General features: G+C 53.2%; 1 protein-coding gene across 4 annotated transcripts in view; it reads right to left on the bottom strand.

The window, feature by feature from the left end:
* The window catches only part of NRP2 (neuropilin 2), a 124,214-nt gene that overhangs the window by 46,676 nt on the left and 57,814 nt on the right, over nt 1-19,724 (bottom strand). For all 4 annotated transcript variants that reach the window (XM_006759410.2, XM_006759411.2, XM_006759412.1 and 1 more), the window contains exons 8-11: nt 11,998-12,142; nt 9,187-9,536; nt 7,248-7,392; nt 2,790-2,906 (exon numbers count right to left, since the gene is read on the bottom strand). In XM_006759410.2, the coding sequence (XP_006759473.1) occupies nt 2,790-2,906; nt 7,248-7,392; nt 9,187-9,536; nt 11,998-12,142 (757 nt within the window). The remainder of the gene's footprint in view (nt 1-2,789; nt 2,907-7,247; nt 7,393-9,186; nt 9,537-11,997; nt 12,143-19,724) is intronic.

Raw genomic sequence — 19,724 nt, 5'->3', positions numbered from 1 at the left:
CAGAGAATGTCTCCCCAGGGCCTCGGTGGAAGGCTGGCCCCGGCCCACCTGGCTCTCGGGAGTGATGGGCAGCCCGGTAGCACCCAGAGAGGCGGGAGGGAATGCAGGCCAGCGAGGAGAGAGTGGACACCGAGACAAGGCCAGCTTGTTTGCGCCCCTTCCCCTCCTGCGGTAGGTCTCTCGTTTCAGAAGACCGGGCCATTTCCAAATCCCGGGGGAGGCGCTGCCAGGTGGCATGTTAGGGCAAAGTGAGGGAACCGGACCAGCAGGCCACCCGCTCGGTGCTGACCCGGAGGAGAAAGGATTGCACAGGAAGGCTGGGTCCAAGGTCAGCAGAGGGTGCGTCCTCATGGGAGTCTCGGAAATGGCCACCGATGGCTCGCCCTGGCTGCTCAGTTATTCTCGGGCCTGAGCTAGAAGCCTGAACCTGATGCGTTGTTTTGAGGGTCCACTCGGCTCTAAAAACCAAGACTGAGCTGGTGCTACATGGGTGATGAAGCGGGGGTGGGTGGAGGTGGGCGAAAAGAGGAAATGGGACAAATATGGACACTTGCGCTTGCCAGAAGGGCCTATGGAGACGGCAGGAAGGTGTGGCCAGTGCTGGCAGCAGAGAGGAAGTGGGGTCCCTGGCCTTTCCACTTCCCTTCTCAGGGTTCCCAGGGAGGAATTTCCGCGGAAGGCCTCAGACGTGGGTGAGGAGGTCTGAAGTGAGCAACAGGCTGGAAACAGATGGCTCCCACCACGGAGGGGAGGAGGGCACGCCTCTGAGGGCAAGGGCAGGGCTGGCCTCCGTGCAGAGGGCCACCGGGCGCTACCGGGCCCTGCTCATGCCTCTCCTTCCCAAGAGGGAACGTGGAATGTTTGCCCACCGTGGGCCAAAGTCAGCTCGAGTAGAGGAGAAACACATGGGATCTATTACAGCATCAACCTGTGGCTTGGAAAAGTCAGCTCTTAGCCCTCACCATCCCCTTCTCCCGGCCATTTCTGAGTTTCTGTTTTTCCGTTCAAAAACTATGGAGTAATTCAATATACCGTAATTCCTCTCTCATGTTTACATGCATACTGTATCTCGGGAACCAAATTCCACAAAGGGATCTTGTGCAAAAGAAGCGGGAAGGGAGGAACCACCAAAGAAACCTCAAAGGAAACAAACCGCTACCAACAGGAAAATTATATGAAACTTCTGAACGTTTGCAGAACCCTTACATTTTCCTTTGGGCTGCCATTGAGATAGAAGCCCCGCCCCCACCCTCCACCCAGCCAACCCTGCTAACCCGACACCATATATTCGCTCCCTATGCATTCTACTTTTGGCCCTCAAACTATCTTAAACATGTCTTGGAAGATTCTCCAAGTCTCCTTCTCCTCTTGATAAAACAAAAACAAGTTCATTAAAATGTCAGGATTCTGTATTCCACTCACCCTGACCAATAGTGTCCCTCCACCCACACAATGCACAAAAGCACATTCCTACAAGCATATGCATTAAATTATCATTTTTCAGTCACACAACTTCAGCATTTATTTTTGGCTTCCCTCCCATTCTTCTTCGCAGCCTTTTTTTTTTTTTTTTTTTTTTTTTTGAGTTGGCCACTCCATCAGCGCAGTCCCTCCGACTGTCAGGCCGCTGTGTGTGCGGGTCCGGCAGACTCCACCGTCCACCTATGGAATCGGCGTTGCGTTTCTTAATGTCTCCATCACTTCCCAAGTCTCTTCGCCAATTTTCCCTCATTTTGTTTAATGAACATTTAATAATGGTCAGTAATTTACTGTCAATGGAGGCTGTCAAGCATGAACTTCCAGCCAAAAATGCCAGGTGTTCCAAAATTTGTGGTTTGTTAGGAATGTCCTCAGACTCGCTCCTTAGCGGTATGACTTAAAACCTGTCGCACTTTTGGTCTCTGCCAATTGTTTCCATCGAACGTGGGTATGTTTAGGAGACGGGATGAGAGGAGTCCAGATTTCCCACGTGACGAGGAGGGGCCCTGTGCCTGGGAGGAACTGAGGTGCCTTTTGACACGTCCGCTTTTGTCACTGACCTGCACTCACACCCCACGGAGGACTCGCGATCCACCGAGTCATAACTATGACACTTTCGCAATCAGTGGTGGTGAGAAACAGGGAAATGCAGGAAATTAAGGAATGGTTAACTGCTGAGTTAACCTTGACTATGGGGCTCCCTGAACCATGTCACTTCCAGATTTTCACCTGACTGTATTGTGAAGACACAGCTTAGCAGGAACGAGGATCACAGATGTGGGTTCTAACCACGGGAAGTGAAGGCTAGAGAAGAGGACTTCTCGGAGGAGGAGTCCTCTTTAAATGGGCCCTTATGCCCGGCTGTGGTGGCTCAGTGGTTGAACTTTGACTATGAACCAGAAGATCACAGTTCAATTCTTGGTCAGGGCACATGTCCAGGTTGCGTGCTTGATCCCCAGTGTGGGGCTTGCAGGAGGCAGCTGATCAATGATTCTCTCTCATCATTGGTGTTTCTCTCTCTCTGTCTCTCCCGCCCTTCCTCTCTGAAATCAATAAAAAAATATATATTTTAAAAAATGGACCCTTATCTCAGCTGATGATCACTGGGTTCATGCCCACAGGGCTGTACAGGTAGTTCCAATACTGATAGGTTGGAAATGGCCATTGCCCCAAGCCCCCGAGTACCCGCATTTCCCTGACCTCTGACCCAGTGACCCCCAGGTCCTTGCCCAGTCACAGGTCAGCCTCCATCCCCACTAGTCAGCAGCCCTGCCATCCCGGGTGAATGCGACGCTGACCCCGGCCCTCACCGTCCTCAAAGCTGCAGTTCTCCCCGCACTCCGTGGCCTCCTCGTCAATGGGATACGGGGTGGTGGTCTCTTCGCTCCTCACGGTGGGTCCCAGGGTCTCCACGGTGGGCTTGGCATCTGCGTGAAGGCAAAGGGAGGGGCGTGAATGCCGCATTCAGCAGCTAGCACTGAAACGCAGCAGGAGGGAGAGGCCCCACACCAGGTTTCCTGTCTGAGTGTGGGCCCTCAGAGAAGGAGAAGAAAGGTGGGACACAGGCACCCTGAGGCCACCCCTGTGTGCCCACAATGATGTCGGGGTGTTGTCCGAGCTGAACAAAAATGGGCTCAAGCTGCAGAAACAGCCCAGACAGAGGCCCCACTACAAACCCCTGCTAAGGCCTTCGTGCCCAGCAGAAGCCCTGAGGCCGGCATGACGGCCACGCGAGACAGGGCCACACGAGACAAGAATGAATGTGGGTGACGCTGACCCGGAGGCGGGGCTAAGCCACACTCTGGGTGGTCCGTTAAGACAGAAGTGTGGGTGAGCAAACACACAAAATGAATGACGCTCATCGAAACCAGTTTGCATGCTTCTTGCTGCTGAACGACCTGAGCTTCTGTTCAGAGGAAACCTAGGGCCTACCTGTGCCCCTCCCCTCGGGTGGCAGCCGACATGCCTTCCCGCCTATCAGCCCCGCTTTTGCGTGAATACAGAACTTTTGGAACCAAAGCTCACCCCACCTGGGCGGCACAATCACCAAAGCCATAAGCAAAGCCGGTGCCTGGGGGGTGTGATCCCCGATACTGCTGTTCACGTTTGCACAAAAGCAACGGAAAGGACTGGGGCTTCAAAGGGCCTCAGGCTCCGCTTGGTGGGAATCATGTGGGGCTGAGCCTTCAGGAGCTGTACCTGTTCCTTGGCGCCATGTGTGTGATCAGGCGTCTTTGTGAGGCCCCTTCAGGATACCATGTAATAAACAATAAGGCGTGGCAGAGTCAAAAGCTTCCTAAATTCAATAGCTGCTGCCAGGCAGGCTGGGGGTTGGGGAGAGTCAAGGATGGGGCAGAAGGTGGCGCAGGGGACCTTGCCTGCCTGATTTAGGGGGCCACCAGGACTGGCTCCAGCTGATTGAGGCCCTGAGGGATGGGGGTGAGGAAGAGTGGGGAGGTGGCCAAGTGTGGCCAGATCTTGCAAAAAAAAAAAATCCCTCCCCGCCCCCAAATCCAAGAATCCCCATGGAAAACCTCCAGACTTATCCATGTTGGCAACTGATTCAAAATATTAAAATAACTAGAATGCAACAAAACCAGGCTGGGCCCAATCTGGCTGCAGGCAGTCAGTCTGACCTGGTGATTCATTCACCTCTCCATCCGCTTGTTTATTTGCTCACCCCAGTCATTCATTCAGCAACCGTTTGTGAAATGAATTAAACCGTGAGTCAGGCCCTTGGTGGGGCAAAAAGGAGTGCTGGTGACTGGTGTTCAAACCCATGTGTGCGGGGCGGGGCCTTCGTCCCAGAGCTGTGCTCCCACCAGACTCCCGGAGCACGCCCAGGCGTGGTTCCTCCCATTTCTGTACCTGTTCCTTGGCGCTATTGTGTGTGATCAGGCGTCTCTGTCAGGTCCCCTTCAGGATACCATTTAATAAAGCCAGGAGCTGAAGGAACTCGCTAAAGACGCTGAAATGCTTTTTCACGGTCGATTTCCCATCTTTCTGCTATTAAGTACTACGCACCTAACCTTTCAGACTCCCCTTCGCCGTGCCTGCCTCTTGCTCACAGTCAACAGCAAATAACCTCGAAGCGTCCTAATTTGTAAGTTCGAATTTGTCACCGTGTCACGGAATCTCAAACTCACTTGTACAGCAAACTCCAGGCAGCAAGGCAAGAAGTAATCATTGGGAACACACACCGACTAACAGGTGAAGCAGCCCTGTCCCATTACTTAGCGGCAGGGACCCGGCCCGGCCCATTCTTTTCCCTGGGATCCTTCTGGGGTAGGAATGGAAGGCATGAACCAAGGATGAGTCGCACAAACGGGTGTGCACGTGACAAGCCAGAGAGCCACGTGCCCTGGGAGAGCAGTTTCTGGAAATGTGAGGTAGCAGGGTGGGTCAGCGGGTCGGTGGAGATGAGGCTAAGTTGCAGGGGCACAGCGGGCCGGGGAGGCCACAGAGGGCAGGGCGTGTGGCTGACAGCGAGGAAACAGCAGCGGCCTCTGTGTCCACAGTGTTTGTACTGGGCGCTCCGAGGCAAGTGCCTGTTAAACTGCAATTGAAACCAGATGTCCGAGACTTCAAAGGGAGGGAGGGAGGCCGGGCAGAGGGTAACGAGCCCCAACTCTGCTCTTCGGAGGAATAGCCGGGCAGGACTTTGAAATGAGAAACCTGTTGCTGACCATCACCAATGTCATTTGGGCCAGGTTGGGGTCGGGGTGCAATACGTGGGGAAAGCCATTTGCCACTGTCCGGCCAGTCGGAGAGCAGGGCCAGCCGGGAGAGGCCCGGCCCAGGGGCCCGAGGACAGGACGGAAGTGTGAGCAAGCCCCCAGCGGGCTGAGCGACCTCTGCCGCTGGCTTCCTCTCTGGGACTCAGTTTCTTTATCTGTGAAAGAGGCGCTGGCTTCGATTTGTGATTTTCCCCCCAAACTGTATGCCACATGCATTAGTATGTTGTGGAATCAATTTACTGGGTCGTGACCAGCATTTTAAATATAGCAGCGATAACACTTCAGCGCGCACGCACGTGGTGAGGATCAGCACTGCTTTGGGAACCTTTTGTCTCAGTCGTACTTACTTATCCTAACAGGTTTATTAGGTGCTGGGCAGCAGTCTATGTACTTGATATCCATTATTTTGTGGAATCCTCATAATAACCCTAGGGGGTGTAGCTATTCCATGATCACCCCCGTTTTTCAGCTAAGATACCTGAGATGTTGAGGGCCAAGTAACATGTATGACTTACACTTGGCAATCTGTGGCCAGAGTCTAGGCCAGGGGTCCTCAAACTACGGCCCGCGGGCCACATGCAAATACAAATATTGTATTTGTTCCCGTTTTGTTTTTTCACTTCAAAATAAGATATGTGCAGTGTGCATAGGAATTTGTTCATAGTTTTTTTTTAAACTATAGTCCGGCCCTCCAACGGTCTGAGGGACAGTGAACGGCCCCTGTTTAAAAAGTTTGAGGACCCCTGGTCTAGGCACTCAATGGCACACTGTTCCCCATAGACACACATGTGTGTGCCTATGTGTGTATATGTGTGTGTGTATGTGTGTGTGTGCATACGTGCACTTGTAAATCTGGTGGGTAGTTTTATAAATTTATTTTAACTTGTGGAATGTGGTTAAAACCACTTGAAAGCCACTGGCCTAGGAGCCGCCGTTTTCAGCGCCTCAAATGGGCAGGTGACCCACATTCCTCAGAGACCTGGCCCGAGTCCTACCTAATGGGGAGTAAGTGTCTCCCCGCTAGATGTGCTCATGAGGACTGCCTGCACTCCGAGGGGGAGGGAGGCCGTCTGGGCCCGATTCCCACCTGCGTGCCGCCATGGCCCCCTCCTCTGCGCCGTCGCAGCGGGCACGCCGGAGGCACTTTTCTCCCTGGGAGCGGAGAGTACTCCTCCGACATGCCCTTATCAATCCTCCACAATCCCCTGCTGGTGACAGGCACAGCGCAGACAGAATGGAGATACCTGGGTGCTGGTGGAGGGGGCCGGGGGCTCAGCCCGCCTGCAGCTCGCTCCTGCTGGCCTGGGCTCTGGCCACCACAGCTCTTGGGGAGCGGGGAGGAGGGCTGGTGCCCAGGGGACAGGTGGGGCTGACTCAGAAGAACAGGGTGCTTCCCAGCGAAGGGTGGGCATGCTCAGGGGCCCCTCCTTGTGAAGGAGAGTTAAGAGGCGCTCCCAGGACCGGCTGCCTGGCGAGGGCGGGAATGAGCCATCTCCTGCCACACACTGGGAAGAGGTCCCAGCAACCGGGTCCCTCCTGAGCAAATGAATGCCTTTTACAGATGTGGCTTCGAAATGAAAACGAAGTCTCGTAGCCGCTGACATCTGGAGGCCAGATTCATGCATAAACCGATTACTTGATTATCATGAGGGGTTGTTTTTTCTCTCCCTTCCCTAAATCAACAGCCAAGCTCCCTGGCCTGAGGAGTCAGGATCTAATTGAATTTGGGTGGGTGGTGTGTGGTTGTGATTTGTTTTTGAGAGACTGGGGCTGGAGAGCTGAAATGATCCTTTAAACATGACAAAGTACCTCCCTTGAGAAACCCCCAAGAACAGAGGCTGAGCGCCCGTGGTCTGAGGCAGGAGAACATGGCAGGGCCCAGGGTGGGCAGGGCTGCAGCATTTCGCTGGAGAAGAATTCAACTGGGGAGGGGTGGCCCCTCTGCCCCATCCACGTCATGGTCTGACCACCCCCCCACCTACCCCCCCCCGGCCCCACTACCCAGGGCATCCTGAGGTGCCAGGGCCTTACCTGTCCAGTCACAGCCAAGCCCCTCCCGCCGCATCCCGACTCCTGCTGGCGACCACCTCTCGGGGTACACCCGCACGTACTGCGCAGGGACGGGGTCGAACCTTCGGATGTCAGGGGTGTCGTAGTGCATGTTCCCTTCAAACAGCTGCAGGGGAGACAGGCTGCTCAGCCCTTCTTATGGGGGACCCCTCCTCCATCAGCCCGCCTTCCCTTTCCTCCCCCTTCTCCTTCCCACCCTTCGCATCCAACAGAAGGCAGCGTCCTAGCTGCCTCGTGGTCGCTGGACATGACGGTCCCTGGGAGCTCCATTCTCAGGCCGAGGTTCGGATTCACTCAGAAGATGGTTAGAGGCCCAGACCACGGGAAGCGGGAGCAGGTCTGAGTGTCATTGCCAGGTCCCGCCTTCTATCCTGGGACTGAACTGAGCCCTCAGAAAAGAACTCGGCTCCGAATGAGTCTCACGCTGGACTTAGCCTCAGAGAGGAGAGAAGGGAGCTCAGGCTGCCTTGCCTGTTCCGAACTTTTCAGTTTATTAGGAATCAGACGTTCTAATCTAGTCCTTTTTCTAATGCTTGAAAGTCTAGTTGTAGAAAGTCCCAGTTGACTGACAGTCCAAGTTCACGGAGAGGCAGAAGGGAACGTGACCTTTGCAACACCTGGTCACACACTGATAGTCAGAGACTGTTCCCCAAACCTTTGCTTAGTGGAGGCAATTCTATCAAAAGAAAACTCGCCTGGAGCCCCAGTGCATAAAACGGAGGACAGAGGGGCCGCCCTGGTTGAAGTCGGGGCTGGGGGGAGGGGGGGAACACCCGACCCAGAGCACACCTGGGAGCCACTGGCTTAGGGGAAGGTGGGGTGGGGACAGTCAGGGGCTGTGGTGATCAGCATGGGGAATGCTGCAGGGTGTCTGTGTCCACAGCTCCCAAAGGGGCTCAGTCTCGGGGAGGGCAGGCTCTGCCACTGGTGAAGACCCTCTCTTTTCCCAGCCCTGCCCCCCCTCGCCCCCCCACTCTCGAGTGGTTAAGAAGAGCCAGGATCCAACTTCTCTACCCACCAAAGGTTCCGGTTACCGAGCCCTGAGCCTTTCCAGCCCCTGGAATGGCGAGCTGGGAGCTGACATCAGTATTGCAAACCTCCAACCCGGGCCTTGCCTCAGTGTCAAGAATGAGCACACTTGCTTAGTAAAGGGGCTGATAGGGACATGGGCTACCCCTTCCTGGTTAGGGGCTCTGCTCTTCAGAGGAAAACCAGGGGAAACTTAGACATGAGGTTGGGAAGGCCTGGCTAGCCGGGAAATTGACCTGGAGAAGAGAAACGATGTCTTCCCCCTCCTGGGGCTGCTCCGGGCCTGGAAGGCGGGCCTTCACGCCCCTGACGGCAGGGGCTGTCCTCCCTGCCTCGCCCAGCCGCAGTACCAGGCCGGAAAGATCTAAGAGTCCAGACTCCAGAACTACAAAGGAGGGCGGCCACATTCAGGAAAGCACAGTTGTTTTTGGAAGTAAAGCCCCTCTTTCTACAGTTTAGCCTCCAAAAACCACATCTCCTTTGGATGTCTGGCCAATTGGAAGGAAACTTTATCTGGGAGAGCGTACAAAAGGCGTCGAACTTGACCGTAAGGCGTTTGGGCTCTGGAGGCAGGCTCACGCCGGGGTCTGAACCATGGAACCACCATAGGGACACTGTGGGACCCGGGGCGTGCCACCGAGCCTCAGTTTGTCATCTCTAAAATGGGAGTGACCAAGGGTCTACCTTCTAAACATGGTGGAAGGATTGAAATAATAATAAGGATTAAAATAAGGCAGTTAGCACAGTGCCTGGCACAAAGTAATCTTTTAATGAGTATTCCTCATACTGGATTATAGGGATTTGGTGATGATTGTCTGGATGGGAAACCAGCACCCCAGACTTAAGGTTAGAGTCCTCCAGGCACCCCTACCTTTGGCTGCTGGGTCCTGGGGTCCTGGATGTATTCCCAGTCCTTGCCGTTCAGGCTGTAAGAGACTTTGAACTTGCGCACAAACGCCCTGGCCTCCACCGCAGTGATGCTGTCTCCTCCTCGCGCCCCCTGGACGATGACGCCCTTCACCGTCTTGGGCGCTCCCAGGTCCACCTGCAGCCACTCCTCACCGGGCTGGGCCTGAGGGATCCGGGGGAACCAGCCCGAGCGGCTGCTGACCAGGCGGGCGGCGCTGGGGCTCCAGAGGTACTCGCGGGTGGAGGAGGCGGAGATCTGCGCGTCTGTGATGAGGCCCGAGAGCATGCCCAGCATGTTGGAGCAGGGGGCGTCTGTGGGGAGGGGAGGAAGATGCAGGAGGTCAGGGCTGACACCACAGTCACTGGGGACACCCCATTAGTAGGCAGCTGTAAAAAAACCCAACTGGTATCAAACACTTGAAGTCAGCACGGATTTCTTTGCACTTCAAGGTAGAATGGTGCCGAGAGCCAGGCTGCCGGGGTTCATGTTTGCTCCGCCCCTAACTAGCTGCATGGCCTCGGACAAATGACTGAATTGCCCCATGCCTCAGTTTCCCCAGGTCTAAAGGAGGACTAACAGCAGTGCTCACCTCTTGAGGGTTGCTGCGAGGGTTCCGTTAGTTACTGTATGAAAGCTCACAGCCCAGAGCCTGACGTGCCGAAGCATCTAATGCTGTTCGCCAAGGACTCTCAGATCATTGTTGGTGACACCAGCTCCTGCTGCCCCAAAGGCTCTTCCCCTCTGTCACCACCGGGCTAACCTTTCCTCACCCCCTAAAGGTACATGTCACAGCCTCGGAAAGGCTGTCCCCAAACTTCCAACCAAGTTAATGAGGTCCTTCTAGTCACTCCTGCTCGGAGCCCCTGTTCTTTTTCTCCAGACACCCATCTTCGTTTCGAATGGTCCAGCACTTGTCTTTGCTAATTACCTATCTTGCCCACTAGCCCGAAAGCTCCCTGATGTCAGAGGCCCCATCTGCTTAGCTCACTTCTCTGGCCACAGCTCCCAGCATGGGGCCTGCACACAGCAGGCCTTCGGTAAATATTTCTGGAGCACATGAGCGAGTGGAGAAGGCGGATCCTCTGTCAGTGCGCTTTAGATGCCTGGACACTGAATTACAGACCCTCCAGGTGGTCCCAACTCTTCAAATCCACTGGTTCTCTCTTTTCAATTTTCCAGAAAATGAGTTTTCACTGAGTCCTCGCTGGGCGCCTTGTGCAAAGTGAAGGGACAGAAAACCGTCCCCTAGGTGGTTAGGATGCACACGCCCCTTAGGCAGCGGTTCTCAACCTGTGGGTCGCGACCCCTTTGGGGGTTGAATGACCCTTTCACAGGGGTCACCTAGGACCATCGGAAAACACATATATAATTACATATTGGTTTTGTGATTAATCACTATGCTTTAATTATGTTCAATTTGTAACAATGAAAATACATCCTGCATATCAGATATTTACATTATGATTCATAACAGTAGCAAAATTACAGTTATGAAGTAGCAATAAAAATAATGTTATGGTTGGGGGTCACCACAACATGAGGAACTGTATGAAAGGGTCACGGCATTAGGAAGGTTGAGAACCACTCATCTAATCCATCCTCCACATTGTACCCCTGGGGTCTCGGCCCACATTCCCTGGCCGCCCTCTCACTTTCTCTCTTGGTCCCTCTGCCCCTGTGCCGTTGAGCAAACTGTGACCACTCCCTGTGGACTTTCCCTCTAGTCTGTAAGGCCTGTGTGGTTTACCACCCTGAACGCACCCCATCTTGTCTGGTCTCGGAAGTTGAGCAGGGTCGGGCCTGGCTAGTACTTGGATGGGAGGCCTGTTTGCCCGTTGCCCTCAGCTCAGCCACCACTTCCTCAAGGAAGTCCTCCTCCCTGACCTCCAAGACTGGGGCAAGTCCCCTACAGTGTTCTTTAGCATGGTTTTATTTACCTTTATTTGTGGGTTTATTGGTTTATGACTATGTCTTCACAACTTGTCTGGCTATCCCCCCAGAGTTGGGTCTGTTGTGCTCATCCCTGTACTCATAATGCCTTGCATAGCTCTAGGTCCCCAGTTGAGGCAGCAGAAAGTGTTATTTGTTTTGTTTTGTTTGTTTGTTTTTTGTTAATCCTTACTTGAGGATACTTTTCCATTGATTTTTAAAGAGAGTGGAAGAGAGAGGGAAAGACAGACAGAAACATTGATGTGAGAGAAACACATTAATTGGTTGCCTCCTGCACAAGCCCTGACCAGGGCCTGGGCTGTGGAGGGGTCTGTAACCAAGGTATGTGCCCTTGACCAGAATTGAAACCAAGACCCTTTGATCTGCAGGCTGACACTCTATCCCAAACCAGCTAGGACCAGAAAGTGTTATTTGAGAGCCAGACTCTTAATTCAAACTGCCTAGTTTCAAATCCTGGCTCTACCGCATAGTGCTGGGGGGTGTGGGGGGGGGGCGTGGGGACCTAAATCTCCAAGTCTTGGTCTCCTCATCTATGAAATGGAGAGACTAGGAACACCTGCCTCATAGAGCACTTCTGAAGGCTATGGAAGAAAACACACCCAAGTGCTTGGCATGGAGCCTGGTGCCTCAGCATTCAATAGATGTTGGCTAGTGGAGACAGCAGATGTTTAATAAACACCCCCTGAATGAAGAGCGGGGGGCTGCTAGGACCTGAGTCCCCGAGCCACTCCTTCCCGGAAGGTCATGTGGTGCAATCCTGGGCTGAGAGACAGCAGAGCCAGGACACAATCCGCTCCCAACCTCCCCGGGACACCACCTCACCTGTGACCCGGCAGCCGAAGAGCTCCAGCCGGAGGGCGATGCCCGCGTGCCAGGTCTGAGGGCGGACCCTGACGAACCTCGTGAGCAGCGGCATGTGCAGCCTGTTCAAAACCACCTCCGTGGGGTCGCTGTTGCCCTGGAACACCTGTGACAGAGGACGAAGAACCATGTGAGTCACATCCCCACGTGTAGCGAGGCCCCGTGCGCAGCCCTTGAAGGGGGTGGGAAAGTTCTGTTGACCGTTATTTCCCTCCGGTTTACAAATAATCAGTGGGCTTGTGGTTGGGGGCTTTTTGAGCAGCGCCATGAAAAACAACGTTAATGTCCCACAGAGCTCTGGCTTGAAAACAAAGAGGGGTCTTCGCACACACTTTGGGAGGCAAAGAAAATGTTGCCCCTGGGCTGAGAGTGGGCAGAGGAAGGCGCCTGGAAAAGGAAAACATGTCAGAAGCTGAGGGAGAGGGAAAAGAGTGGGGTTTCCTTTAAAAATGGAGCAGAAATGTCCTCTTTTAGGGCCAATGGACCTCACCCGCTAGCTTGAACTTGACTCTCCCCTTTCCTCGTGTTGCAGGCGCCTGGCGCTATTTGCAGGGTGTTTAATGATGATCTGCCGTTTTCCTTAGTTACTTAGAGGCCTCCTTGTGCCACGAACGAAAGGGTGAAAGGGTGGGGGGCCCCGTCTAGCCCCGTACCCCTGTGTCAATCAGCATGTTCTGGGTTCTCCTGGCCTTTGTTGTGGGGTCAGGGTTGCAGACGGTCCCCTCCGAGCCCTGCCCTGGCTTCCTCTCACTGTGGTCCCCGCCCTGTAATGAAATCCATCCCTGTCCCCATCTGACCAAGGCGCCTCTGATGGGAGGAAAGGCTTTTTGGAAGAGCTTCTAACCCAACATGGTGGGAGCAAGTCCTGGCCTACCAGATGGCCCGAATCAATAGCGGCCATATGGACCTGATGCTTTTGTGGGTGTGCGCTCCACAGAAAACAAAGTAGCTGGGGCAAGTCTATGTGAGTTCCTCTCGGTTTCCTGGATAAGGGTGGAGGGAAAGGCCAACTAACCAACCACCACTTTTAAATCATGCCTGTCATGGCTGTAACAACCATGTGAGTGTAAATCCACTCACAGCCGACTCTGCAGCAGCGAGCAGTTTCTCCTGGGTGGGGGTCAGGGATAGATGCTTCAGGTCGTGATACCTGGGCCATGCCAGGGGGTCACTGACAGGCTGGACACTGGTACATCTGAATATGAACATCTTCGAGCCAGACACTCTGTAAAGACAATTATGCCCACAACACCACGGGGTCAGGTATTACTAGTCCCACTTTACTGATGAGGAAACTAAGGCTAGGAGAGGACTGCCTGGACCCAAAGGCCTTGCCATGTTTTTAGGCCGCGGTCTCTTAGGTGGACTCGCATCTCTTTGGACACATGTGCAGCATTTAAGTTGGTGGCTAGGAGTCCTGGAGCCTGAAGGTCTCCAAGTGCGGATTCGATGAGGTGGAGCGGCTGTTCCCAGTGTGTTTATAATCCCAACTGAGAATGCTCTGGGTAACAGCAAAGAGCGGCCAGAAGCTCAGAACCAATGAACAGCCAGGAAGTGAACGTAGGAGCCCTGCCGTCAGGCAACCTGGACCCCGCCATATTTCCTGCTTGCTCAGGTCCAAGGTGAGAGCCACTTAATACACAGCTCCCCACTGATGGCGAGGGTGAAGGGCTAAGAGATGTCACATCTTCTGCAACCAAATGAGAAGTGGCTTGCTTAAGACAGAGGAAAGGAGAGGAAGAAAGGTTTCACCAGCCCAACACATTCTGTTTAAATCTCTTGTTCTGGGTGCTGAGCCCACGGACTCCTGGGAGCCTCCCTCTGTCCTGGTCCTAAGGTAGCTAGTCTCCCCCTCAACTGCCTTGCGGGTCACAGGAAGGCCAGAGGCAGGTCTGCTGGACACTCACATAGCCCAGGTCCGCTCTGGCTGCTTGATGCTCCGTGACTGAGGATAAAGAGGGGGGAGAAGAGACAAAGAAGGGCCAGGGAAACCCACGGAAAGAGGGGAGAGCCGGGCAGCTGGGAGAAGTTCAGAGAGAGGTGGAGAGGGAGGCCGAGGCTCTTCATCTCAGAGAGGGATGGCAGGAAGGAGGGACTAGGGCCCAGGAAGGTCTGGCCTCCCCAGGCCCTTCCCTTGGCCTCCTGGGTGCTGAGAGAGGGCTCCGTGGCTCCGAGGAAAGGGACAGGTGAAGAGGCCGCATTCGGGGAGATCCATCAGATCTCCGAGGCTTCGCGGGCGGCAGAGGCTGGTTGCCTTTGCGCTGTTTGGCAAGAAGCGAGGGCAGCACTCTGCTGATTTCAGTGGGTGCTGTGGGCAGTGGGGGCCTCCACTGGCCAGCTCCCTGAGGGCGGTGACAATGACTGTGTGTGGCCTCCGTCAGGAGATGCTACAGAGTTGGAGGGGTGGGGCTTGATGGCCATGTGAATACATAATTGGGGTGGTGTGTGGAGTGGATTCAAACTTTAACCCAGCTGCAATCCACAGTACCCACACGCTGGTCGTGTTTAGAAACACAGCACATCACATATGTTCTGAATATCTGACCCCGTCATTGCTCAGCTTGGGCAGATAATACCAAGGAAACTTTCTTCCCGCCCCCTCAGTTAGGAATGACTGTCTCTGGACTGCCTTTGGGAGGCTGGTGTGTGTGTGAGTGTGGCTGCATGTGTGTGCACTTGCGTGTGTGCATGCATTGCTCAGCTTGGGCAGATAATACCAAGGAACCTTTCTTCCCTTCCCCTCAGGAATGATTGTGTCTCTGGACTGTCTTTGGGAGGTTGGCATGTGCATGAGTGTGGCTGCATGTGTGTGCACTCGCGTGTGTGCATGTCCAGGGAGAAGGTTGGCTTTCCCATGACGTATGTTCTCACAGGCTTGGAGGGAGCACCGCCAGGTCTCTGCCCACAGTGACATCAGCCAGAGGGAGGCACACACTTGGTTTACCTGCCCCAGGCCATCACCCTGGCTGCTCACATTGAATGTCCCTCTGCTGCTCCATTTTCTCAGCGTCTCCCTCCCCGGGACCAAATGAGGCTCATCCCACGTGGCCTCAAATGACCCTTCACGTTTCTGAGCCCAGTCCCTTCTTGGATTTTTGTTTGCTCTTGACCTTGTGCTTATATTTGCCCCCTGTAATTTGGACCCTTTGCTGAAGGAATACCATATTACTTTATGAAACTATTCATATACTGTCCACTCTGAATGTGGCATAATAGGGGGGGAAATCCCAAAACACCCACCACCACTGAACTGGGATTCAGGAGACAGATTCTACTGCTAATTAGCTCAAAAGTGTGGGCCCCGACGTCCTCCTCTATTCAAGGAGGGGATTGTGTGAGTTGATTTGTAAGGTCCTTTCTGGCTTCCTTCACAAGAGTTTTCCTATCCAGCACTGCCTTGGGAGTGTCCACTTCGTAACAGGGCACCATAGTTACCCTGTGTTCCCTGGAGGCTCAGAGCTTTTGTGGACAAGCGCTGTGGGTTTTCATACACTTACAGGGATGCCAGAACACACGTGGTGAGCACCCCACTCACAGGGAGAGTCCACCTCGCTGATGTTTTGGTTCAATAACAGTTCGAATTATTAATAACAAAGAGTAATAAATAACCACACCTTACTCCTTACATATTGTCTTTTGCCCAAAGCTATCCAAGTGCCATTTATGAAAATCCATTTTTAATGACATATTAAGCACTTTCTCTTCCTCCTGACCCAATGGATTTACAAGGTCTCTATTTTTCTCCCCACCTCTCCCTATTTATAGCTGGTAAATGCGATCATATATTATACATCTTTATGACTTTCTCAATGCTTCTGTGGTTTCCGAATCACCCGTCATCTGTTTTCTGATCAAATTCTCTGAGATGGATTCTTGGCTTCCAGTCTAGGCATTGCAAGGTAAGGAGTTGTGTGCACCGGAAATGCTGCCAGGAAATTGGTTTTATTCCCCATTCCCTGCCGACTCACTGAATCACTACAGGCAAATCAATAAACCTTAGATACCTTGGTTTCTCCTTCAGGAAAACGAAGTCGCTAACAGGCTTGCAGATAGATGCTGCTAAGCCTACCAGCCCTCCTGCCGGCTCCATTGCCTGCACTACACCCAGGGCAGATGTCAGAGTGGAAGCTGCGTCACAAGTAGCAAGCGGGTCTTTGTTACATCGGAAGTGTTCCAGTTCTGAAAGCCATCGACTCCCAAGTGGAACCTCGAGGCCAGAAATTTTCAAACCATCACTTCGCAGTGAGATGTCCCCGAGGCTGAGGAAGCTCTGTGGGTTGTCAGCATGCGGTACACCCAGCGAGGCCTGTATCCAATGCGATGATGAAACGACAACATCTGCTTTAAAAGCTGGATGTCACAGATGGTACACACTTTTGTCAACTTTAAAAGAAAAATGCTGGTATGGTTGCCTTACTACCCAAAGGAAAACCAGAAATAGGCTCAAGGTGACCCTCGCTTCCTGAAGAAGTGGGAATAGAAAAAAACAAACCTATATAGGATATAGCTATAGAAGCTCTGTTGAGCATAAAGATTTCTTCAAACGTATCTCTGTAAAACCACGTCTGAAAAACAATTCAGGGCACAAAGTGGTTTGGATAATCCATTTGGTGCCTCGCTGAATGCTGAACATAATCCAACACTTTCCAATTGATTCTTGAGACCTTTGGTTTATTTTCCGTGAGAGAGAATCTGAAACCAGCAGCACCTCGTGGATTTTCTGATTTGCACCTCTGGGTGAGGGGGCACCTGCCAATTACGCTGGCTGCTATCCAACAACCCAGTTGTATTATTATCTATACTGTGCCCCGTCCAAACCAGGAAAAGAAAATCAACATGTTTGACCATGCCTGAGAGCTCATAGGCATGGACGGTGTAATACTATGTAAAATATAGGGCATTATCTATATAGAAATATTGCCCCAGAAAGCATCACTCTACTGCAGTGACTTTGGCTGAGAACAGTGAGTGTTTCGGCCTGCCTACCTCGGAGGCCTCTGGCCTGGGGGATTTCCTGCCGGGCCTCAGTCCCTTTCTTTTTCTTTTTTAAAATATATTTTTATTGATTTCAGAGAGGAAGGGAGAAGGAGAGAGAAATAGAAACATCAATGATGAGAGAGAATCATTGATTGGTGTCTCCTGCATGCCCCCTACTGGGGATCAAGCCCACAACCCAGACATGTGCCCTTGTTTGGAATCTAACCCGGGACCCTTCAGTCTGCAGGCCGATGCGCCACCCACTGAGCAAAACTGGCTAGGGCCTCAGTCCCTGTCTTACAGCCATTAGTGTCTGCCATCAACAGCCAGGTGCCCACGACGGTGGAGATGCCCCGTCCACCAAGGCCTTGGGGTGAAGGCTCACGGTGTTACCTGGTCGTTCACCTTGCTCAGCGAGCAGGCCCTGGCAGAAGATGCAGGCTCTGGGTGTGGCCGCGGCCTCCCCTTCGCACAGGGCTTCGGTATTCAGTCTGCGCACGCCTGTCTCTTCATTACCTGTGGTGCGACCTACAGTTTGTTTCTACTTTGCTGTAACTATCTGAACGCAGCCCGCTCCAGGGACTGCAGAGAAAGCAGGAAATTTTTCAAAGCCAGCACAGCACTGGGGCCCTGAGGTAGAAAGTGTGCAGGAGACATTCTTCCACTTTTTTCTTTAACAAAATAAAAAATACTCTCTCCACTAATAAATGTTTCATTGCGCCCAAACTTCTCCTTTTCAATCTACTTGGCCCAGACACCGAAGGAGGAGGAGGAGGGCGAAGCAGGCGGAAAGAGAGGAGGTGGGAATGAAGGGCAGAAACGGGGGAAGCCAGGAGCAGCACCTGTTAAAAATTCGTCTCAGAAACAACTGTACCGATGCATCCTCAGCCCGGGGCCCGTCTTCGCTCTCCACCCCCTTCCCCTGCATTTCCTCTAAAACCAGCTATCGAATCCCCGTGTGAAAATAAATTGTTAGCCCGGCCGACATGGCTCAGTGGTTGAGCGTTGACTTATGAACCAGGAGATCATGGTTCCATTCCCAGTTGGGGCATACGCCCAGGTTATGGGCTCGATCCCCAGTGGGGGGCGTGCAGGAGGCAGTTGATCAATGATTCTCTCACATCATTGATGTTTCTCTCTCTCTCTCCCTCTCCCTTCCTCTCTGAAATCAATAAATATATATTTTAAAAAAATAAATAACTACATTGTTAATCAACGAATGCCATCCTGCTTAATTAATTTGTTGCACCAAACAGGCAAGGGGCGGTGTGTGGGGGGCAGGGGGGCTGTTGCACTCAGGGAAAATGATGTAAGTAATGGACATTCCCCCCACCCCCATTCTTTTTTGTAAATCACAGTCCTGACATTTCTCTCTTAAAACTCTTCCTTAAAGACGATAAAATTTGGTTTAAGCTGCTTTCATTCTAGTGGATGTGGGAACCCAGCCAGACGCAGAGTCAGAAGGGACGTCAGTGAAGGTAAGGGCGGGGGTGGGGCGACGACGCTCCCTCACCACCAAATGCTCACTATGACCACGATGCCCTCCTGTCTCCTCTTCCTTCACTTTAGGGCTGTTTTTGTCATCAAGCGGTTTTGCTGATGTGAAGGAGGAGACAGAGAGGCAGGAGCGTTTGCATCCCCATCTGTGTGTGCCTGGTGGGGCTGCTAGATTTACTGCAGGATTATGTTACCCCCGTGGAGACGCTGAGCCCTGGAACATACATACTAACAGGATTAGGGTTTCAGGATTTGAGACAGGAAGGCATCAGGAGGAGAGAAGTGGAGGGCCGCTCGGGGATTTGGGGCTGGAGGAGATGGGGTGGGGGAGAGGGAGCATCAGAGCAATGCAGGGCTGGAGGCAACGGCCCACATCCTCCTGCAAAGCGGGGGAGAAACTTACCTTCTAACTGCGAAGGGCCCTCCTCACGGAAAACCTCCTAAAACAGGCCTTGCCACTTTTTAAAGTATTTCTATTGACTTCAGAGAGGAAGGGAGAGGGAGAGAGAGAAACATCAATGATGAGAGAGAATCAGTGATCGGCTGCCTCCTGCACACCCCACACTGGGGAGCGAGCCTGAAACCCGGGCAGATGTCCTGACCGGGAATCGAACACTGACCTCCTGGTTCCTAGGCTGATGCTCAACCACTGAGCACGCCACCCGGGCATTGCCGCTTTTTTTTAACTTGCAGGTGGGCAGACGAGAAAGCAAAGGGCACAGGGAGGGAGGCCCTGAGCCTTTCTGACTCCTTCATTTCTCTTCCAGAGGAATCTCAGCAAACGGGAGGAGGAAAACGGCGAGAGCAAAGAGCCCCACAATCCACCAGATGAGGTGTTAGCCCAGGGTCAGGGCCCCCAAGCAAAATCATGATGCCCGTCTACATCCCTTGCTTTGGTGCTCTGTCCCTCTGGCCCTGTGCACAGCGGTGGCCCGGGAAATGTGGGGAATTTAGCATCAGGGCTGAAAGGGCCAGGGTGGCTGGTCTCAGCTCCTGGAGACAATTCCGCACCCGTGGGAGCTGGGTGAAGCCAGCCATGGGAGCCCGAGAGAGAAAAGGTTCCATGCTTATGGATAATGAAATTTTCCCTTGAGCTTCCTAAGCGGAGAGGCTAAAGGTCTGAGCTCATCCCAGGGCGAACGGATAAGGGACAAACTTAATTACCCAGGGCCCTGGATTCTTCTCTGTTGTCATTGAGGGGGGCGGAGACACGG

The sequence above is a fragment of the Myotis davidii genome, unplaced genomic scaffold (assembly GCF_000327345.1).
Source record: "Myotis davidii unplaced genomic scaffold, ASM32734v1 scaffold394, whole genome shotgun sequence".
NCBI classification, from domain to species: domain Eukaryota; kingdom Metazoa; phylum Chordata; class Mammalia; order Chiroptera; family Vespertilionidae; genus Myotis; species Myotis davidii.
Note: the sequence above shows the minus strand (reverse complement) of the source record. Positions and strands in the feature narration are given on the sequence as shown.